General features: G+C 41.7%; 1 protein-coding gene across 1 annotated transcript in view; it reads right to left on the bottom strand.

Annotated features, from left to right (window-relative positions):
- The window catches only part of SNX9 (sorting nexin 9), a 178,221-nt gene that overhangs the window by 124,743 nt on the left and 32,443 nt on the right, over positions 1-21,035 (bottom strand). Inside the window, 2 exon segments of the mRNA XM_033935714.1 lie at positions 4,436-4,510; positions 5,290-5,376. Coding sequence (XP_033791605.1) covers positions 4,436-4,510; positions 5,290-5,376 — 162 coding nt within the window.

Here is a 21,035-nt window from a genome sequence, read left to right as displayed (position 1 = left end):
ACGTACATAGTACATAGCGACTTGATTGTCTGTACGAATGAGGACTACTTGATTGTGAAGAAGATGCTGAAAAGCTTTGAGAGCTTTGAAGATTGCTCTGAGTTCCAGACTGATGTGACACTGACGATCTGTGCTGGACCAATAGCCTTGAGTATGGAGACCATCGAGATGAGCCCCCCCCCCCAAGTGTAGGTCAAGGAATCTGTCGTGAGGACCTTTTGATGAGGGGGCAAAACAGTAATCCTCTTGAGATATTGGAAGAGAACATTTACCAGTGGAGAGACTGTCTCAACGATGGTGTCACTGTAATGTGCTGAGTGGGTCGATAGCCTGCGCCCACTGAGAAATTCTGAGGTGAAGTCTGGCAAAAGGAGTTACGTGAACAGTAGAGGCCATATGACAGAGGAGAACCATCATGTGCCTCGCTGAAAGTGAAGTGAGGGATAATACTTTTTGCCAAAGTTGAATGAGAGCATCCCGACGTTGTTGAGGAAGGAATGCTCTGAGTTGCAGTGTCCAGTACAGCGCCAATGAACTGTAAAGTCTTGAGAAGGCTGGAGCTGGGATTTTGGAAAACTGATTTTGAAGAAATCAGTTGGGTCGCTACAATAACCCCCTTAGATGTTGAATCTTTTAATGATCCAATCGTCCAGGTACGGGAAAACCTGAAAACCATGGTTGCGCAGAACTGCTGCTACTACTACAAGGCACTTGGTGAACATTCTGGGAGATGATGCCAGATCGAAGAGTAGCACTCTGTATTGAAAATGATGATTTCCCACCCAAAATCTGAGGAACTTGCAAGAGGCTATATGAATGGGAATATGAGTGTAAGCCTCTGATATCCAGAGAGCATAACTAATCATTCTGCTCCAGAAGGGGATAGAAGGATGCTAGAGAGTTAGCATTCAAAATTTTTCTCTGACAAGAAATTTGTTGAGAGCTTTGAGATCAAATATAGGTTGCAGATCTCCCGTCTTCTTTGGGACAAGGAAGTAACGGGAGTAAAACCCTCTTCTCTGCTGTTCCAGAGGAACTTCCTCCATGGCAAAGAGATGAAGCAGAGCTTGAGCTGCCTGAAGAAAAAGGGTGGTCTGCGACGGATTGGAAGGATACTCTCTTGGGGGACAGATCTGATGGAACCTTGATGAAGTGAAGAGAGTAACCTTCCCTGATGATAGTGAGGACCCAGAGGTCGGATGTTATTAGCTCCCATCATTGGTAAAAAAGATGGAGATGGACCTCCAATGGGAAGAGGAGAAGACAGAGGTAGAACGATTGAGGTTATGCTCTGTATTAGATGGTCAAAAAGACTGAGAGGTTTTAGGTGCAGCAGGAGTCTGAGGTTTTTGCTGCCGTTGTTGCATCTGCTGCTGCTTCTTAGCCTTGAATAAAGGGTTGCCTTCTGAGGAAAAAGCCTCTGGAAGGATGGAGTAGGCCTTTCACCCTTAGCAGTGGAAAGCTTTGGCCTTTTGATGGAAGCAAACGACTTCTCATGCTCAAATAAACGTTTGGTAGCTGCCTCAATAGAATCAAACAACTCATTGCCCTGGGCCCTGGCATAGGATATTAGCTAGGTGATCTTGTAAATTCAGGTCCATGTCCACGGTGCGGAGCCAGGTCAGACGACGCATAGCCACTGAGAACACAATGACTCTAGATGACATTTCAAACACATCATATGCAGCTTGAACCATATTCATGTGAAGTTGACTCAGAGTGTGATGCATTTGTTGAAACTCTGGCAGTCAATGTTGAGGAAAATATTTGAGAAAAAAAAAAATCAGGCATGGCATTGACCAAATGCTTCAGGTAAGATGTGAAGACAAAAGTTGTAGTTCAAAATTTGGTTTGTCATCATTGAATTTTGATACAGTCGACAACCAAACTTGTCCATAGTCCTGCCCTCTCTTCCAGGAGGGACGGTGGCATAAACTTTTGCAGGATTGGTTCTTTTTAAATAAGACTCAACGAGAAGAGACTGATGGGATAATTGAGACTTCTCAAATCTCTTACAATGGACCATACTGTATCAAGATTCCAACTTTGCTGGCACAGCAGGTATGGAATATGGTGTCTCAAGATTCCAACTTTGCTGGCACAGCAGGTATGGAATATGGTGTCTCAAGATTCCAACTTTGCTGGCACAGCAGGTATGGAATATGGTGTCTCAAGATTCCAACTTTGCTGGCACAGCAGGTTGGAATATGGTGTCTCAAGATTCCAACTTTGCTGGCACAGCAGGTTGGAATATGGTGTCTCAAGATTTCAACTTTGCTGGCACAGCAGGTATGGAATATGGTGTCTCAAGATTTCAACTTTGCTGGCACAGCAGGTATAGAATATGGTGTCTCAAGATTTCAACTTTGCTGGCACAGCAGGTATGGAATATGGTGTCTCAAGATTTCAACTTTGCTGGCACAGCAGGTATAGAATATGGTGTCTCAAGATTTCAACTTTGCTGGCACAGCAGGTATGGAATATGGTGTCTCAAGATTTCTTTTGAAGGTTTGAAAAAGAATGCCATTCATGGGTAATTTTAAACACTCCCTAGGAGGATGAGGCAACCCAGTTCTTCCAAATACTCTTGAATAGTTTGAGTCAGATTCCAAAGTGATGTTAAGATCTTTACTCATTTGACAGAGAAACTTGGTAAAGGGTACCTGATCTGAAGAGGTACGACCTCGTTGGGGAGAAGGTGATTGGGACCCCCTTGAGGTTCCTTGCATCAAAGAGAACGAGGGTGAAGCCTCTCTGGAGTATTGATACCCGAGATCTGAATCTCTAGAGGCATCCTTTTACCTGAAATTTCCATGTAAATGTTTAGTCAAGATACAGGATGTTGAATTTATTTTTTGGGATCCCATACAATAACAACAATTCTTAGTTGCTCGAGAACAGAAATGAGCTTAATTTTCCTTTAAGCTTCATCGCTGAGATAAAGAGGAGAAATTAGAATCCCTATTAAGTAAGGAATGATTCAAGGTTCGTTAGGTTGAACTGAACTATTTATCTTTTCTTAAAATTTGTTGTTGAAATTGTATCATGTCTCCCCATAATGTGGGCTTAAAAAGGAATTATGTATGATTGATTATGTATTGTTTATGAGATTCCCTTTTTTTCCTTTGAGTTATTGGATATTGTAAGTATTCAAAATTATAATAAATAAATTTAAAAAAAGAACAGACTGGCTCCTACCATCTCACATGGAAAGCCCAGTGAGATGGGAGGCAGAACAAAGAAAATGCTAATGAGGTTCTCTACACAAATCTCACGGAAAAGGACTGACCACCCATGAGTTCAGGAATAAGGTGCCTATTGCACTAGAAATACTTTTAAAACCAATAGGAGGAAATATTTTCTCACTCAAAGAACAGTTAGATTCTGGAACTCGCTGACGGAAGATGTGGTAATAGCTGTTAACGTGGATGGCTTTAAAAAATGGTTTGGACAAGTTCCTGAAGGAAAGTTCCATATTCTGCTATTGAGAGACATGGGGGAAGCCACTGCTTCCCTTGGATCAGTACATGGAATGTTGCTATTGTTTGGGTTTGTCGGATGTTTGTGACCTGGATTGGCCGCCATGGAAACAGAATACTAGGCTAGATGGATCAGTGTTCTGACCCTATATAGCTATCCTTAGGTTCTTAAATGCAGATAAGAATACATGTATAGTGGCATTTTTTAAATGTATTTTTACTTGCTATAGGTAAAAACGTGAACAATTTAAAATTTTCCTTTTAGCTCAGAAAATGTATCTGTATAACTCAGCATGTATAAATATATGGAATCAAAGCACATACATACTTTCATTTTGAATATATAGCAATGTCCGCATAATGAAAAGCATTAATCTACTTTTCAAGCATGCAAGCAATTTATAAAAGGACCCTTTTAGTCAGACTACTTTATTCTTATTTACTATCCCTATTATTTTGGAGCTTTTTGCCAAATTCCACCAACAGCTCAGCCAGTGTAACAACAATTCTGTGGACAGAATGTGCCAATAGCGATTGCTCTTAGAAGCTGGTAGACATGTAACTCAAACACATCCAGTAGGCCTTACTTCTGAGCAATGTAGCAAGGATTTCTTCAATCCTATGGGCTCATGCATGACTTTCAATAACTACTAGCTTAAATGTGGGTTTTCAAAACAGAGGCCCTCTTTTACAAAGCTGCGCAAGGAAGTGCCATGTGGCAAATGCTTCAATATCCATTCAATCCCTATGGGCGTTGGAGCATTTACCATGTCGCCCTGTGCTATCAGGCTTTCTATAAGAGGAGGAGAATCTTGAGTATCCCATGTGCACGCATTTGACCTGTCACCGGCAGAGTATGTGGTTACTGTTCTGCTATCACAAGTGGTGCCATTTCATGTGCAAATGCTTTTGATGGTCCTATTACCAACTACTACTATCCTGATTCAATTTCTTACTTCAACATAATCAGTCGGAACAAGTCCCGCCTCTCCCTGGCTGTTTCTGGCTTCCATCCATCCACCTCCTACATTCTGCAAAATGAAAGAAAAAGGAAGTCAAGAAAATAATTGTAAAGTGCTCCGCATAATCAGCCCAATGAACGATTAAAGCAATAGCTCATGTCAAATACAAATACCAATATTTACATTCCACATATACCTCAAAAAGTTCAAGGCAGATTACAAGAACAACACTAGGATATACAATGTTTGGGCCCCTTTTACAAAGCTTTGGTAGCAATTCCCATATGGCAAATGTGATGTAGTTCATTATAGGCTGTGTCGCATTTGCTGTGCCAGGACACACTACTACGTCTTTGTAAATGAGCCCTTAATTTATATAAAGAATAAACCATAATTTCAAAATATCTATAAAACTAAGGTTTAATTTTGGTCTGTATCATCAGTGCTTAATTACAATTTTAAAATTTCTGAAATAGGTATATTTTCAACTACCATAATCAGTTCTGAAGGTACTTTGTGCCAACACACTGCTGAGTAATATGGAAAAGATAGAATTTGCATGGCTTTATGCTGGATACCTTAACACTAGGAAATGTACATTTAAAGATTCTTTCATTTAAGTTGACCTAGTAAGAAGATGAGAGGTATCACCAAAACACACAAAAGAGGACAAAATTAGAATACTTTTCTTTTTTAATTTAAAATGTATGCAATAAACCATGCACCACATGATCTGTGGAGAGGCAATTAGAAGATATCTGTTACGGGTGTAGCAACACTCAATAGGATTAATTGGAGAGACAGAGAGAGACAGAGACAGAGACCAAAATTCCCTTTAATTAGCTTACCTTATTGGTAATTACAATTACTTCACCTTCTTTTATTGTCAGCTCATTGTTTCCAGCTTCAGCCTCAAAGTCATAAAGCACCCGGGCCTAGAGAAAAACAAGAACAGAAAAAAATTGTCATACCAGTAACATTTTCCATCCCCATATGTAGATTCATGCCAGAAAGTATCTACAGAAGCATGATTCACAGCTGAACAAATGACATGCAAGAGTAAAGAGCAGCACTGCATAGAAATGACCAAAATGTTAGTAATATAAAAAAGTAGGCATAACATTACACATGGAATAAAGAATGTTTCAGCTCACTGTAATAACAAATAACCACCATATTCTAACATGACTTATAGCTTATACCGTTAACTCTGCAATTAATTCTAGTTTCATTTTCTCAAACTATTTTTCCCATTTCATCTCTGTCTTGATTAGTGTGTTCCATATCCCCTAGAAGAGGGCACAGTGGCTAGAACCTAGGCACCACAAGCATTTATTTTTCTTAGTAGTGACCTTTAGTGCCCCTACTTAATTAATTTTATTCTGTATATCCTACAATTCTATGCGGAAAACAAATTATTCAGGTACTCAAGCATTTTTTCCTTATCTGTCCCTGGAGCAATGGGGATTAAAGGATTTGCCCAGGGTCACAAGGAGCAGTGCGGGATTCAAACCCACAAACTCAGGGTGCCAAGACTGTAGCTCTTACCACTGCATCACACACTCCCTACATAATACACACAAGCATACACACATGTATATTAACACTGTATATTAATCATGTGTGATTAATGCATAAATGTTAATGGCAATTAACACATGTGGTAGTGTCTTAAAATGCTGACTGCCACAGGGCTCACCAAGCATTTACACCCAACACACCTCTAGAAGACTTCCACTTCCAACACAGAGAACATCCAGCCCTCAACTAAAGACCTCCCCTAGGCGCACCTGAAGGATGCCCTGGTGGTCTAGGCTAGGGTGGTTAACAAATCTCTGGTCACTGCTGCTCATGCCAGCTCCAGGTTCAAAATGGCAGTCACGATTTCTAGCAGTGACTGGGGATTGCTGCTGCTGCCTGTCCTACTCTTGACCATCAGGGCATCCATCAGGTAAAGCTTAAGGAGGGGGACAGCAGAGAGTCTTCATGAAGACTATGGATGTTCTGGTGGGAAGGCACTTTGAAAGTGTTGAAAATCAATCTGTTAATTTGTTGAATGATTGATTGTAGGCTGACTATATCATCATGCGATCTGTGCTCGTCTAAAATACTGCGGGAATTATAAAGGGAAGATATGTCCAATGATTACACACATAATGAACCTTAGTCCGAGTGGAGGGGTTGCTCCAAAGTTAAGATTTCCATGATAAAACCATTAATAAAAGATATGAAATTGGGGACAAGTGAACTTAAGAACTATAGGCTGCTCTGCCAGTCATATTAAAGGTCTTGGAAAAACTGGTGTACTTGCAGTTGAATCAGTATCTCCAAATGCTTGACATTTTAGATCCTCACCAATATGCTTTTCGCTCATATCATAGTACTGAAACATCGTTGGCATCGCTTATTGATAAATTTAGGTGCAGATTTGATCGAGGGAGGTAATATATTATGGTATCATATCTCTGCTGCCTTTGATACTTTAGATCACAGCATATTATTAGGGGAAACTAATTGGCCTGTGGATTGAATGGGGTTGTTTTCTTATGGTTCAAATAATTCTTGCATAATCGGAAACAAGAAGGTAAATTTGTCTGCACAAAGAGAAATAAAAACAGGAGTACTCCAGGGTTCATCATTAACAGTGGTGCTGTTTAACCTATATATCATACCACTATGTACCATACACTGTTGAATAGCCTTAAATGTGTCTATAGGGTGTAGGCTGATGACTTGTTATTCTTTTTTCCTGAAGGAGGGATCAATGAATCAAGCTTTTGGGCGATTAGGTGCGATTATGTTACAGGTCAAGCATTGGATGTGTGCAAATAAATTGATGTTAAGTATTCAAAAAAACTAAAGTTATGCATTTGGCCACAGCCTTAACAGCTAGCCCTTTGTCATCAGTGGTGATTCTTGATTCTGTGGTACAGCTGTCATTGGAATTTTGATATTTAGGGGTAATCATTATCTTTTAGACACCATGTGTTGGGTATGATCAACAAGACCTATTTAAAATTATGCATTTTGAGTAAACTATCATCTGCCATGGGATGATTTTAGGAGCATTCTCCATTTGTTGTATTGTCAACTTTTGATTACTGCCAACATCGTACTGCTGGGTATTCCTCTGACTGCATTGAGTTCCTTGCAGGTGGCTCACAACTCTTAATTATTAGAGAACTGTTTTAAGTTTTTAAAAAAGTGATCATGTCTATGAATATTATTTTAAGTTTTATTGGCTTAAAGTTGAATTCAGGATTAAATACAAAAAAAACCTTTTACTTATTTGAGTGTGGTTGTGCTCCAAAATATTTGGTGGACTGTATCTCTCTGTATACTTCACTTTTAAAGTTGCGTTCATCTGTGCAGCATGACTTATCAATACTGAAAAGAAAGGCGCTTAGGTTAGACTGTTAGCTTCAAGTTTTTATTATTTCTTGATATCCTGCAAATCAGAGTAACTAAGCAGCTTACAATAAAATTAGTATTAGAACAGGGGTTTTTCTCCTGCAAATCAGAGTAACTAAGCAGCTTACAATAAAATTAGTATTAGAACAGGGGTTTTTCTCCTGCTCAGGACCAGAGGAGTAGTATAGGCTTCGATCTTATATTAGACAACAAAAGAGTTTAAGTGTTTTTAAAAAAAATTATTAAAACATCACTTGGTTTTGCCTTATGAAGTATGTTAATTGAAATTGCAGTTATGACGGAGCCACACAGTTGTTCAATTTATGATGTATGTTATTGAAAAGAAAGATTGATGACTGCATAGCAATTTCTGGCTTTTATGATATTAGTTTTGTATTATGATAGTATTTTATTTTAGGTAGTATAAAAACAAAGAAAATTTCATACAAAATCAATTTATTATGCGTGTTTTTGCTGTACTCCACTTAAATTAAATTGATAACTACTGCTGGCACCTGACCTGAGGGAGTCAACGAGGCAAGCGGCTCATCAGGAGAGACTTAGCAGATTTGCTCGAGGAGGAGGAAGCCCTGAACAAGGCAGGCTTTATCAAAGGCAAAGCCAAGGTCGAGGCAGAAGGCAGAACCCCCATGAGAGGCTTAACCGGATACGAGGTCAAGACCTGGGGAAGGGGATCCATACCACCAAAAAGCTTCTCCAGCTACACTCGACAATGCTTGCGGGCTCGAGGTTGAAGGGTAGCACAGCGAGCACACGACCCTGGACGATTGGTCAGGTCCAAGACACTGAATATGCCACCTATGTGGGTCAGTGAGGGAGATCATGCGCTGTGACTGGCCTGGACATAGGTGGGAAGATGGCCTCAGCAAAATCAAAACCTAGTGGTGGGGGCTGCAAAGCAGGCCCCGCTGTGACAAAGAAATAAAATTAAAGTGGTTTTCTTTTTATAATGAAAGAAAAACAGCAACCTTGTTATTTAAAAAAAAACAAACAAACATGCGCCGCGAAGTAGAACCGAGTCTAGCGCAGAGCATCGAATACACAACTTCTCGGCTCCACAGAAAACTGAGAACTGAGGAGACGCACGCCCTTGCAAGGGCGGGAAGGCGCATGCGCGGTATGGCAGTCGCGAACTTTCTAAGTTCTGCAAGCAAATCAGCTTGCGAAGCTATCCGCATCCAGGCTCCGTGGATCCGGGCTCCCACAGATTGAGAATAGGCTGCCTGCTTGTCCTGGGATAACACACTGTATGCTTCTCAACATTCATTCCTACCAGAACACAGATAACCCCTATGCAAATACGGGACCAAAAACTAAAAGTACCAATATATTTTTTAAAAAACACCCTAAGATTCAAGATTCTGCATGCAGTACAATCCCCAGAGAAAAAGAAACAAATGTATTTCTTCCTGAGCAGTGCAAAAGATAGACAGCAGATTAACATGCTCAAAATTTGACACAATTCAAACACTAACTTGGAAATAAAATCATTCCCCCTACCTTTGTCTCCCTCCAGCGAGTGTCTAACCTTCTGACCGGCTCCAACCTAGCCGTTTTATGCGGCCCGCAGTCCAATGCCCCCAGTGTTACCTTGTGGCCGGCTCCCTCCTTCTCACAGCCGTAGTGTGCACGGAGCTGTGTGCAGTGGCTCCTCGTGCATCCTGCACCTGAACCGGAAGCCTTCTCTGATGTTGCAACATCAGAGGGAATGCTTCTGGATGAGGTGAGGGATGCGCGAGGAGCCACTGCATGTGGCTACGTGCACACTACGGCTGTGAGAAGGAGGGAGCCGGCCACAAGGTAACACTAGGGGCATCGGACCGCGGGCCGCATAAAACGACCAGGCAGGCCGGATTTGGCCCGCGTGCCTTGAGTTTGACACCTGTGCTTTAGATGGTACCTCCTTATTGGTTCTTCTGTAAAGCATGGGCACATCTAAGGAGCATTTCAGACAGTTGAAGCAGGAGTCACTCAGATCCTGTATTATTCATGAGCATGCAGCCTGCTAAAGAGGCTCATAAATCTTCCAATGCGCCTGACAATGAAGCCTGTTTCTAACTTTGGTTTGATGATTTGAAAAAGTTGAGCAAGCTGATCCTGAAGCTTGTCTACATCTGCCACAATATGCACCAGCTCGTCAGTTGATATAAAAGGTGAAGGTAACAAGTACCAGCAGATCTCAAACTGCAGATCTCTCTCATAGTCCCAAGTCCAGGAATGAGTAGTGGTTCTCCTAAGTCTAAGTTGCGGAACTATACGTTAGTGAATCGGTCTCTGTCTGAAATATTTTACAGGTAGTTTCAATCAATGCTCTAGTTGGGAGTGTGTGGTGCAGTGGTAAGAGCTAAAACCTTGACACCCTGAGGTTATGGGTTCAAATCCCGCACTGCTCCCTGTGACCCTGGACAAGTCACTTATGGTAATACCAATTGCCCCTGGTACATTAGAGTGCGAGCACACCCGGAAAGTTAGGAAATTATTCTCAAGTTCCTGAATAATTTCTGAAGTCTGGCATGGGCAATATGCAAACCCAGGGTGTGTGTCAAACAAATACAGTAATATTGGATGGCCCTGTCTACAGCATATCTGAGGACATTAAGGAAACAAACTTTTTCCTTCACTGGGGTTTTTTGGTGTGTTTTCTATTAGGAATGGCTAGTCTTTATGGAAAGCGAAAACAGATGTCCTATGATGCCAAATTTAAATTGAAAGTTGTGTTGAGAGCAGAAAAGAGCAATAATTCACTTGCAAGCAGGGAATTTGGCATTAATGAAAGGCAAGTAAGAGATTGGAGAAAGCAGAAGGCTGAATTAGAGAAGTTGCCAAAATCCAAAAAGGCTTGTCGATGTTTAACTACACCCTTTTCGGTTCTTGAAGTTGAATTGAATAGCTGGGTTCTAGAATGCCAGCAAAATGGATACTGCGTTACACGCACAGGAATTCGCTTACATACCCTTCAAATGGCAAAACAGGATAAATATAAAGGTAAAGGTACAGACAAATTTGTTGCGTCTGCAGGCTGGTGTAGCTGCTTCATGAACAGGTAGGTAAAATTATGTCCTTACCTGATAATTTTCTTTCCTTTAGTCACAGCAGATGAATCCAGAGACTAGTGGGATTACGTCCATCAACCAGCAGGTGGAGATAGAAAGCACTGAATTGTCCTCGGGAATATCTTGATGCACAGCCTCCTGGCCAACCAGTATAGGTCTTCTCAAAGCAGTTGAAAGAAAGCACATAAACAGCATGAAACATATGAGACATAAGACACATATGCAACTTCTATCACTTACATGTGCTACCCAAACCATTGATGCTTCCAAATCGAGTATGCAATTTCAGCCGAAAGGCACGCCCAAGAGCGACAAACATCGCAACAGGGTGGGGGCTCTGGATTCATCTGCTGTGACTAAAGGAAATAAAATTATCAGGTAAGGACAATTTTACCTTCCTTCTCATCAACAGCAGATGAATCCAGAGACTAGAGGGATGTACCAAAGCAGTCCCCATGTAGGGAGGGAAATAAACAAGCAAACGTGAAATACCTTGCTCCAAAATCCTGCTCTGCATCACACGTCCAATGAGATACTAAACTCCAGAGAGTATGTCTTCCACGATCCTAAAGAGGCTAACCCCTATAGCACAAGTGAGCAGGAGCAATCCTCACCTGAGAGCACCACGCTGTGGAAACCACAGCTTCAGTGCCCCTCCACAAATAGAATGAGTGCAAAGCAGCCTCCTATTGTGACCACCAGGCCCCAAATAACCTCCTGTGGAATGCAACCATCATGTCTGGCAACGGTCCTTAGCTGATGGCAAAACCCATGAGCACTGCCGCAGACCAGACAAGTGAAGACTCCCCATATAACTGAAGCCCTCTCAAGCACTAAGTCCATAGGGCTCCCACAGGAGGCAAACTGCTGACCAAAGCCAAGAAGAATGCCAGAGAAGAGGCATCCCCTTGTAGCCAGACACTATTCTGTACCCGGTCCACAAAGTGCCAAGTGCCTTCCCAGCATCCCAAGGAGATACAGCGACAACCTCAGACACTGAGGTAGCTTATCCAACCTCTAGTCCAGTATTTTTCAACCTTTTTTGGGCAAAGGCACACTTGTTTCATGAAAAAAATAACGAGGCACACCACCATTAGAAAATGTTAAAAAATTTAACTCTCTGCCTATATTGACTATATATAAAGTAATTCTCTTGAATAGGAATCAAATAAACACAAAGAAAGTATTTTATAATTACTTTATTACAAAATAAAAATTATAAAAATTATAAAATACTTTATTCAGTGCGAAACCTGGGCCTGTTTGGCTGAACACAAAGCTGATATTCTGGCTGGAATCGAAGAAAGACACACACGTAGCTCTTCGTCAACAGCTCTCAGTCTCTCTCTGTATTTGGTTTTTATAGCATACAAAAATAGACAAATATACCCTCCATCCTTTTTATTAAACCACAATAGCAGTTTTTAGCGCAGGGAGCTGCGCTGAATGTCCAGCGCTGTTCTTGACGCTCATAGGCTCCCTGCGCTAAAAACCACTATTGCGGTTTAGTAAAAGGTGACCATATTGTAAAATATAGACAGCAGATATAAATTCAGAACTGTGCATAGTAAGTGAAGGGAAGTTTTCATCTCTGGGAATTTACCCAGTTAACTATTAAGTTATTTGGGCAAATTCCTTTGAAAACTGTGGTAATACTGCCTCCACTTTGCTAAATTTAAAATAAAATCATTTTTCCTACCTTGTCTGGTGATTTCTGGTTGCACTTTCTTCTTCTGACTGTGCATCCAATCTTTCTTCCCTTCTATCAGCCTGTATGCTTTCTCTCCTCCACACCTCATTCCCTCCCCCAACTTTTTGTTCCTCTCTCCCTGACCTTTCTTTCTTTTTTTCTGTTTCTCTTCTTTCCTTCTGTTTCCCTGCCTGCCCCCTTTCTTTCTTTCTCCCTGCCATTCCCCAAGCCACTGCCACTGCCGCTGCCATCGGGGAACAGGACCCACCAATGGATAACAGGCCCCAAAGCCGACGCCGACGCATGCTCTCCGTGACGTCAATTCTGCAATCGGAGAGGAAGTTCCGCCCAGCCAGGCAGCGATTGGCTGGCCCGAACTTCCTCTCCGACTGCAGAATTGACGTCGGGGAGAAGAAGACTTATCGGCTCGATAGATTAGATCGCCAAGACAAAGTGAGTCCTGGGTGATCGACTCACTTTGCCTTGGCGAGCTACTGGCGCCCCTGCCTCGGGCCCCCTGTCAGCTCCGGGCCCGGCGGCCCTGCGGCACACCAGGCAACATCTCGCGGCACACTAGTGTGCCGCGGAACAGCGGTTGAAAAACACTGCTCTAGTCCACTCCTCCACATGAATGAACTCAGAAGGAGTGGAAATAATAAACTGAGCCAGAGAGAAAGAGCTGCAAACTAGCCACAACTAGCCTAGCCACAGTTAACTGTCAGCCGGCTGGGACTAAACAAGGTACACTAGGCCGCAAGCGAAATGGTGCAGCAGCCAAGGCCAACCCACTGCTTGTGCGACGGCAACTGGGGCCAGCTGGTTATTGGTGGCCGTGCGCTACTACTGCCGAAGCAGCCTCCGCTTCCCTACACAGAAAAGGAATTTTAAAAAAAAACTCATCCTACTGGTGCCTCTCCAAAGAGACCGGTGACCTCTGTAGTGCCATGGCCACAGAACGAGTGAGCTTATGGGATTTAGTATCCATGTTCTTCAGGGGAAGAAGGGGGGAGAGGGGGGAAAGGACTTGGGAGCCCAGGTGTAGCCCCCCAAAGTTGGCACTGTACAGCCAAAATCCCGCAGCCCATCCGAGGCCACAGTCACAGGAAGATTTACCATCTGAGGCCTAAGCCACAGGAGGATTTCACCTTCCTGATCCACCTGAAGACAGCTACCTATAACAGACCCTCACCCCCTCAACTTAGAATAGGAGAACAAAGGTGAGAGTAGCCACCAAGGAGCTTTATGGCTAGCTACATTATCCACTAGCTTACCTAGTTAAAATAATACACGCTAAGTGTGAGAAGTTGCTGAAATCCTGTACCATGCATGCTCGGGGAAAAACCATCATACTACAAGGAACACCCGAACGCAGAGAGAACAGACATAGAAAGGCCATGTCTGGTGCGTCTGGAAAAACTCCAGAAAAACTGCTGGAACTTCTGCATCAGCACAAAAGGCCTATCTTTAAAAAAAAAAAAAAAAAAAAAAAAAACCTTACTAAGGGTCACCAGGAGCAGTGTGGAACCTGAACCCCTACCTTAGGGCCCAGAGGCTGTAACACAAATCACTGCCCCGCAAAAGGATAGACCTAAACTATACTCATAAAACTAGGGCAACCTCCTCCCCCAAAGAGAGAGCGAGAGCGAAAGAAAGAAGAGGAGAAGGAGCGAGAGCGAGCAAGAGAGAGAGAACGACAGCAAGCGAGCAAGAGAGAGCAAGCGAGAGAGAGAGAGAGAGAGAGCGAGAGAGAGCAACTCCGCAGCCGCATCAGACGTGCAGGAAAACAACGGGCCCTCCGGCGCTGACAAACTCACTCCTGCGTCTCCCGAACAACCAGCCAAGCAACCCTTGCCAGCATCCTCCACTTCACAGTGGGAACACTGTTTCGCTGCTCTGCTGCCATCCGCGCCCCCTCCTGCAAACAACCCGGCAAAGAAAAGAACTAAATCACTAAGTACTCACGTGCTCCCGAACTACCGGAAGGCTTGTGCTGCAGCGCACAAGGAACTGTGTCGGCACCCGGGGTCAGGTTGCTTCTTTTTTTTTTTTTTTTTTTTTTTTAAATCCTATGGGAATCTCCGACCACATCAGCCTTCTCTCTACTGGAAGGGAGGGTGGGTCCAAGTGTTGCCCCTAAAGTTCGTTCAGTCTGGCCAACATCCCTAGGCTCTACTGAAGCCACAGCAACAGGAGCAAACAGTCTTCCATCCTCAGGAGCTGAAACCAGGAACCAGAACAACAGCCATCGAACCTGCTGGAGATAGAGTATACTGGTTGACCAGGAGGACATTTCAGTGCTCTCTATCTCCACCTGCTGGTAGATGGATGTAATCCCACTAGTCTCTGGATTCATCTTCTGATGACAAGGAATAGTCTTTGTTTACGACAAAGAACAAAAATTTCTCAGAAACTGCCACAGGATATTGAAGAAAAAGTAGCTTCATTTCATAAATTATAAAACAACAAAAATTACAGTTTTGAGCTTGGAGAAATTGGAAATATGGATGAAACACCGATGACGTTTGACCTTCCCAGCAACAGAACTGTGGCAAGCGTAGGTGATAAAACCGTTTAGGCTTTTTTTTTTTAGGACAACTGGGAATGAAAAGAACCATTTCACTGTGGTTCACTCATTTGGCAAATGAAATCAAATTGAGGCCTGTAGTTATTTTTAAAAAGAAGACATTGCCAAAAAAGTCACATTTCCACCACAAATTACTGTGCGTGCACATGCCAAAGGCTGGATGGATGAAGAAGGAACCAAAATATGGCTTGACAAGATTTGGAATAGACGACCGGGGATTGCTTAAAAGAAAAAGCCATCATTGCTTGTTTGGGACATGTTTAAAGCCCAGATATATGAAGACATCAAACAGAAGGCAAAGTCTCTTCAGACTACCCTGGCAGTTACACCAGGAGGTCTTACATCTGTTTTACAACCGCTAGATGTTTGTTTGAATAAACCTTTCAAGGATCGTGTGCGAAAGATGTGGCATGAATGGATGTCCTCTGGTGAAACACACTTGACAAAAGCTGGTAATCTGATGAAACCAGACATCAAACTGTTTGCAAAATGGGTCAGAGATGCTTGGGAAGACATTCCAGAAGATATGGTTCAACATGCTTTCAAAAAATGTGGTATAAGCAATGCCATGGATGGTAGTGAAGATGATGTGGTGTATGAGAGCAACAGCAGTAATGACAATCACAATGATGACATTGATGACAATATCTATGTTGATGACTTCACAGAAGCTGACTTCCACTGTCTGGGAATTCTGATGATGAGAAATCCTGTTTTGAAGGATTTTAAATGTTAAAACTTGGGGAAGAGGGGAGATGGGGTAGGGAACAGGGGGATTGTGGTGGGAGGGATTGCTTAAACAGATATTTTTGAAGCTGATGTTATTGTAAACGTTGTGTGGTTTTACACTAATAAAAATATTTAATGTTAAAAGAAATGTGTGTTAAAATTTATCGCAAGGATGTCTAGTCTTCATAAACTGGCTCATCAGATCACCTAAGTTTCTAATCTCGGTTTATATTTGAATCAACCATTTTTCCTCCTTTTTGGGGGGAAAAATAGGGTCTCAACTTATATTCGAGTATATACGGTAATGTGTTAAATGTACAGTCCTAATAAATAAATAAATATATAGAAGGGGGCTACAATAGGTCCCTTATAAGAAAAGTGTAAACAAATTAAGACACTTCATCTTGGAGAATAAATGAATTGGGTAGTAAGATCATAAAATCCTGAGGCGATGGAACAATTTAATAGGAAACAGTCAATCCTTCAAATACTAGGAAGGATACTCCATCAGTCTAACCAGAAGAACTGGAAAAAGTCACACATTTAGTTGCTAAGGCTGATGTCAGAAAGAATATATACAGAAGGGCATAAGGTAGCACATCTAATCCACTGGAAACTGTGTAAACACTAACAGTGCTGTACTAGAAAATTGCTGGGAAAACCACCTTAGAGTTCGAGAATCTGTAAGGATTATCTGGTATATTTCTTTTTTCAAAGATAAAAAGGTTTAACACAAGAAAATATATGAAAGTACATTGGCTGCTGATAACAACACGAATCAAGTTTAAATTAGATATCACTCCCTTTAAGATCCTGAGAGCGAATGCCCCCGACAGACGCCTATTCTGTTAGGTAGCCCGTCCTACTCCAAGGTGCCTCCAAAAATCTTTTCCACTTAAAATTCCCAGATGAAACAATATAAAAAGTCTGCCAGTAAATTACCTTATCCATCCAATATCAATTAGCAAAATGCTAGAACCAACTACCATTTACACTAAGCTCTTGTGACCAGCACCTCAGATTCAGAAAACTTTTAAAAGCATTTCTCTACTAAGACAGGGGGCCAACTGCAGTAACTGAAATGAGTATAGTAAAAACCAATTTCTAAACTGTGTAATACTACTCCTGGGACAACAACTCCTGGGACAAAAAGAAGAGCTAACTATGACGTATTTGTAACTATGTATTTGAAACTACCTGTATTAGCAATCCTATTGAATGTCTGTGTCAACCTGTCCTTTGTAATTTCCTGGGTAACTGACTCCAACCTCTTGTAATGCATCTGATCTTCAACTGATTAGGTAAAAGTGGAATAGAAAACCTGATTAACATAACAAAATCTGAAATTGTAGTAAAAGGAAAAGCACAAAAATAGCATTACTAATAGAAGTGTCCACATAAATAACTATTCTGTAGCATACGTAGTGAAAAGAGAAGATCCTCAAGTATCAACAAATCCTATTAAGTTTACTTGGTCTAACTAAGATACTACAGAAGCTGTTAACAATTATAATGGTTGCTCTCTGATTTAAAAAGAATTACAGGCATTTGTTTATTTGATATACTGCTAATTCACTACACTTCTCCCTCGTTATTCGCGGGGGATACGGGCAGAGCCGGACCGCGAATGGCGAAAAACCGCGATTATCCACCTCTGACCCACCCCCACCTTCCCGACGGGAACTCCCTATAGCCATTTCCTCATGGCAATCTGCACGGGGCAGGAGCGTAGGAAGATCACTCCTGCCCCGAAAGCCCTCTAGACCACCAGGTAAGGCCGGGAAGGCGGCAGGGAGGTAAAAAAAATGTTTTTTTTATTTTCCCCCTCCCCAGAAAAAAAATCGCGATTATGTGAAATCGCGAGTGCAGAAACCACGAATGGGGAGGGGGAAGTGTAAAAGCAAATAAAGCAGTTTACAATAAAAATAACAATAGAAAAAATAGAAAAGAACCCCATCATATAAAGGAAAGCCCATCCCAAAAGCCTCCCCATAGTCAATTCCAAAACATATACACACCATCATACTGCATTCATACTAATAAAACTTATAACTATACTCCAAAAGCCTGCTGAAATAAATAAGATTTCAAGGACTTAAACCTAGGCAAAGATGTATCCAATTTCATTGCCTGTGGAAGTGAATTCCATAATGCTGGACCCATACACACATGGTAGGCAATCAATTTTATTACAGTTTGCTATATCTGCTGCCTTTGATGCTGTAGACTATACATTACTACTGCATAGATTAAGTAAAACTTGGTAGGCATGGCAGAGCATTTAAATGGTTCAATGAGTTTTTATGAAGAACTTAGAACAGTGTGTCTCAAACTTTTTTAGCTCTGGCATACTAAAAAGGAGCAAATATTTTTCGCAGTACATTATAACAGATTATAAAATTGCAAAATACCCACTGCCCCAGGTACATTAGAGTGGGAGCCCACCGGGACAGTTAGGGAATGATGCTTGAGTACCTGAATAATTTCTGCAGTCTGGCTTGGGCAATATGCAAACCCAGGGTGTGTGTCATGAACAAATATAGTAATACCGGATGGCCCTGTCTATAGCATATCTGGGGGACATTAAGGAAACCAACTTTTTCCTCCACTGGTTTTGTTTTTTTTGTGTGTGTTTTCTATTAAGAATGGCTAGTCTTTGTGGAAAGCAAAAACAAACGTCATATGATGCCGGATTTAAATTGAAAGTCCTGTTGAGAGCAGAAGAGAGCAATAATTCACTTGCAAGCAGGGAATTTGGTATTAATGAAAGACAAGTAAGAGATTGGAGAAAGAAATCTGTCCATCCACAGCATTCATTCTCCCCTCTTTCTCAGAGATCCCACGTGCCTACCCTTTCTTGAATTCAGACACAGTCTTCATCTCCACCACCTTTCCTCACTTACCTTTATTCCTCGATAAATTATTAATTCCCCAAAGTTCTCCCCGATCTTTACGATCCACCGATCAAAAACTTCTCTTTATTCCGTCTCTAAAAGAGTCCTACTATACTAGGAAAACTAACTTTGCTATTACTGCTCCAACCTTATGGAATTCTCTCCCTCAACCTTATGGAATTCTCTCCCTCAATTTCTTCGTGACGAAAATCATCTACAAAAATTTAAAACCAATCTTAAAACTTTCCTATTCCAAGATGCCTTCACCAAATCCTAATCTTTACTTCATCTATTAAATTTTCAACATTCTCACAATTCTCATCTTCTACATTAGGGCATCTCATAACATCACGCACAATTACCCTCCATGTTCTTTCCCTTCCCACTATATCATTTCTTCTAATATTATGTAACTTTTCCCCTCCTCCCCATTCATCCCCACGGTCGTGTTTGTCTGTATATGTTTAATATGTTTCCCCTACACTCTTTAATACACTATCAACTAGTTCTTATTCTTCTATTTTAAATTTTATTGTTAACCGGTCAGATATTTGCTTTATGATCGGGATATGAAAAACTAATAAACTTGAAACTTGAAACTTGAGACTATTACGGGCCACCTACCACCCTTTCTGTAAAAAAATGAACTTCCTTAAATTACTCCTCATCCTGTGCCCTCTCATGCCAGAGCTTCCTTTCAAATGAAAGATTTGCTTCATGTGCATTTATGCCACGTATGTATTTAAATGTCTATCATATCTCTCCTCTCCCACCTTTCCTTTTCATTGTGTTTTAGTTAAGTCCCCTGTGGGAAATTAGGAAAAGACTGAGGAAAGATATTTAAATTCACACAGCATAAAGGAAAAAAGTGTGTTAGTGCTTAAGGCAGGTTAGAAAAATGGGCTCTTTACTAAATTCCATTATGTACTAATGCACACCTAATGAAGGAAAACTGGCCAAATGCAGGAGGCACTCACTAAAGCCTTCTGTGTTAGCTCACACATATGATAAAACTAAGCACACTTTTTTTTTTAAGTGAGCATGTCAGGGCAAAGAACTCTATTAAGCTAGCGCACTGACATCCCTGTATGTTAATTGATTAGTGTGATTAACTGTTAAACCTCAGGATATTTCCTCCAAGTACATACGTGGTCTTACATATTCTACGCAGACCAGGGCCTAGGGCAAGGATTATCCATCAACACTGGCATATTTCTGCAACTTCACTCTGTTTACCAAGAAGGACCACCTTGCCTTGCTACAGGCGAGGCAAGAATTGTCAAGACAGATTGGTATCGTCAACACATTTCTTTTGATTCGGACACACAAATGACACATGGGTTGTCATTCACCTTGTTCCATGATAAGTACTACTTTGAGTGGGCCATATGACTTATCCTACTCATGGAAAAATTTATAAATTAAAATAAAATCACATGTGATTCTTCTTACGGGATCTATGTTATAGTATGTCCTTGTGGTATGCTATATATTAGGGGTCTCAAAGTCCCTCCCTTGAGGGCCGCAATCCCAGTCGGGTTTTCAGGTTTTCCCCAATGAATATGCAGAGATCTATGTGCACTGCACTGCTTTTCAATGCATATTCATTGGGGAAATCCTGAAAACCTGACTGGATTGCGGCCCTCAAGGAGGGACTTTGAGACCCCTAATATATATGGACTGCACTGTAAGACCAGTCACACCAGCTAGTGAAACACTGCAATTGCCTAAATACATATAGTTATCAGCTCCTATGTCCAACAAGGTCATGCATTTTTTGATTTACAATATACTAAATACCACTTCTCCCTCCGTATTCGTGGGGTTTAGGTGCGAGCCAGCCCGCGAATAGGGAAAAACTGCAAATAATTTTTGGGGCCGGCTAAGACCCACCCCTGCCTCCTTCCTGGTCCACGACCTTACCTCGGTAGTCTAGCAGGTGACACGAGGCAGTAGTGATCTTCCTATGCTCCTGTCCTGTGCAAAGCCATCATCAAAATGAGTGCCACGAGTTCCCGTTGTACTCTCAAGACTACATTGGGAACTCACGGCAGCCATTTTGATGATGACTCTGCATGGGGCAGGAGCATAGGAAAATCTATGCCAAACTCTGCACCCGCATCACTGCTAAACCACCAGATAAGGTCTGGGAAGGTTTGGGCAGCCTGCCAAAAAATCACGAATAATTGAATTCACAAGAAGTAAACCGTGA

Source organism: Geotrypetes seraphini, chromosome 3 (genome assembly GCF_902459505.1).
Source record: "Geotrypetes seraphini chromosome 3, aGeoSer1.1, whole genome shotgun sequence".
In the NCBI taxonomy this organism is placed as follows: Eukaryota; Metazoa; Chordata; class Amphibia; order Gymnophiona; family Dermophiidae; genus Geotrypetes; species Geotrypetes seraphini.
The sequence above is the reverse complement of the archived record's forward strand: the minus strand, read 5'-3'. Positions and strand labels throughout refer to the sequence as shown.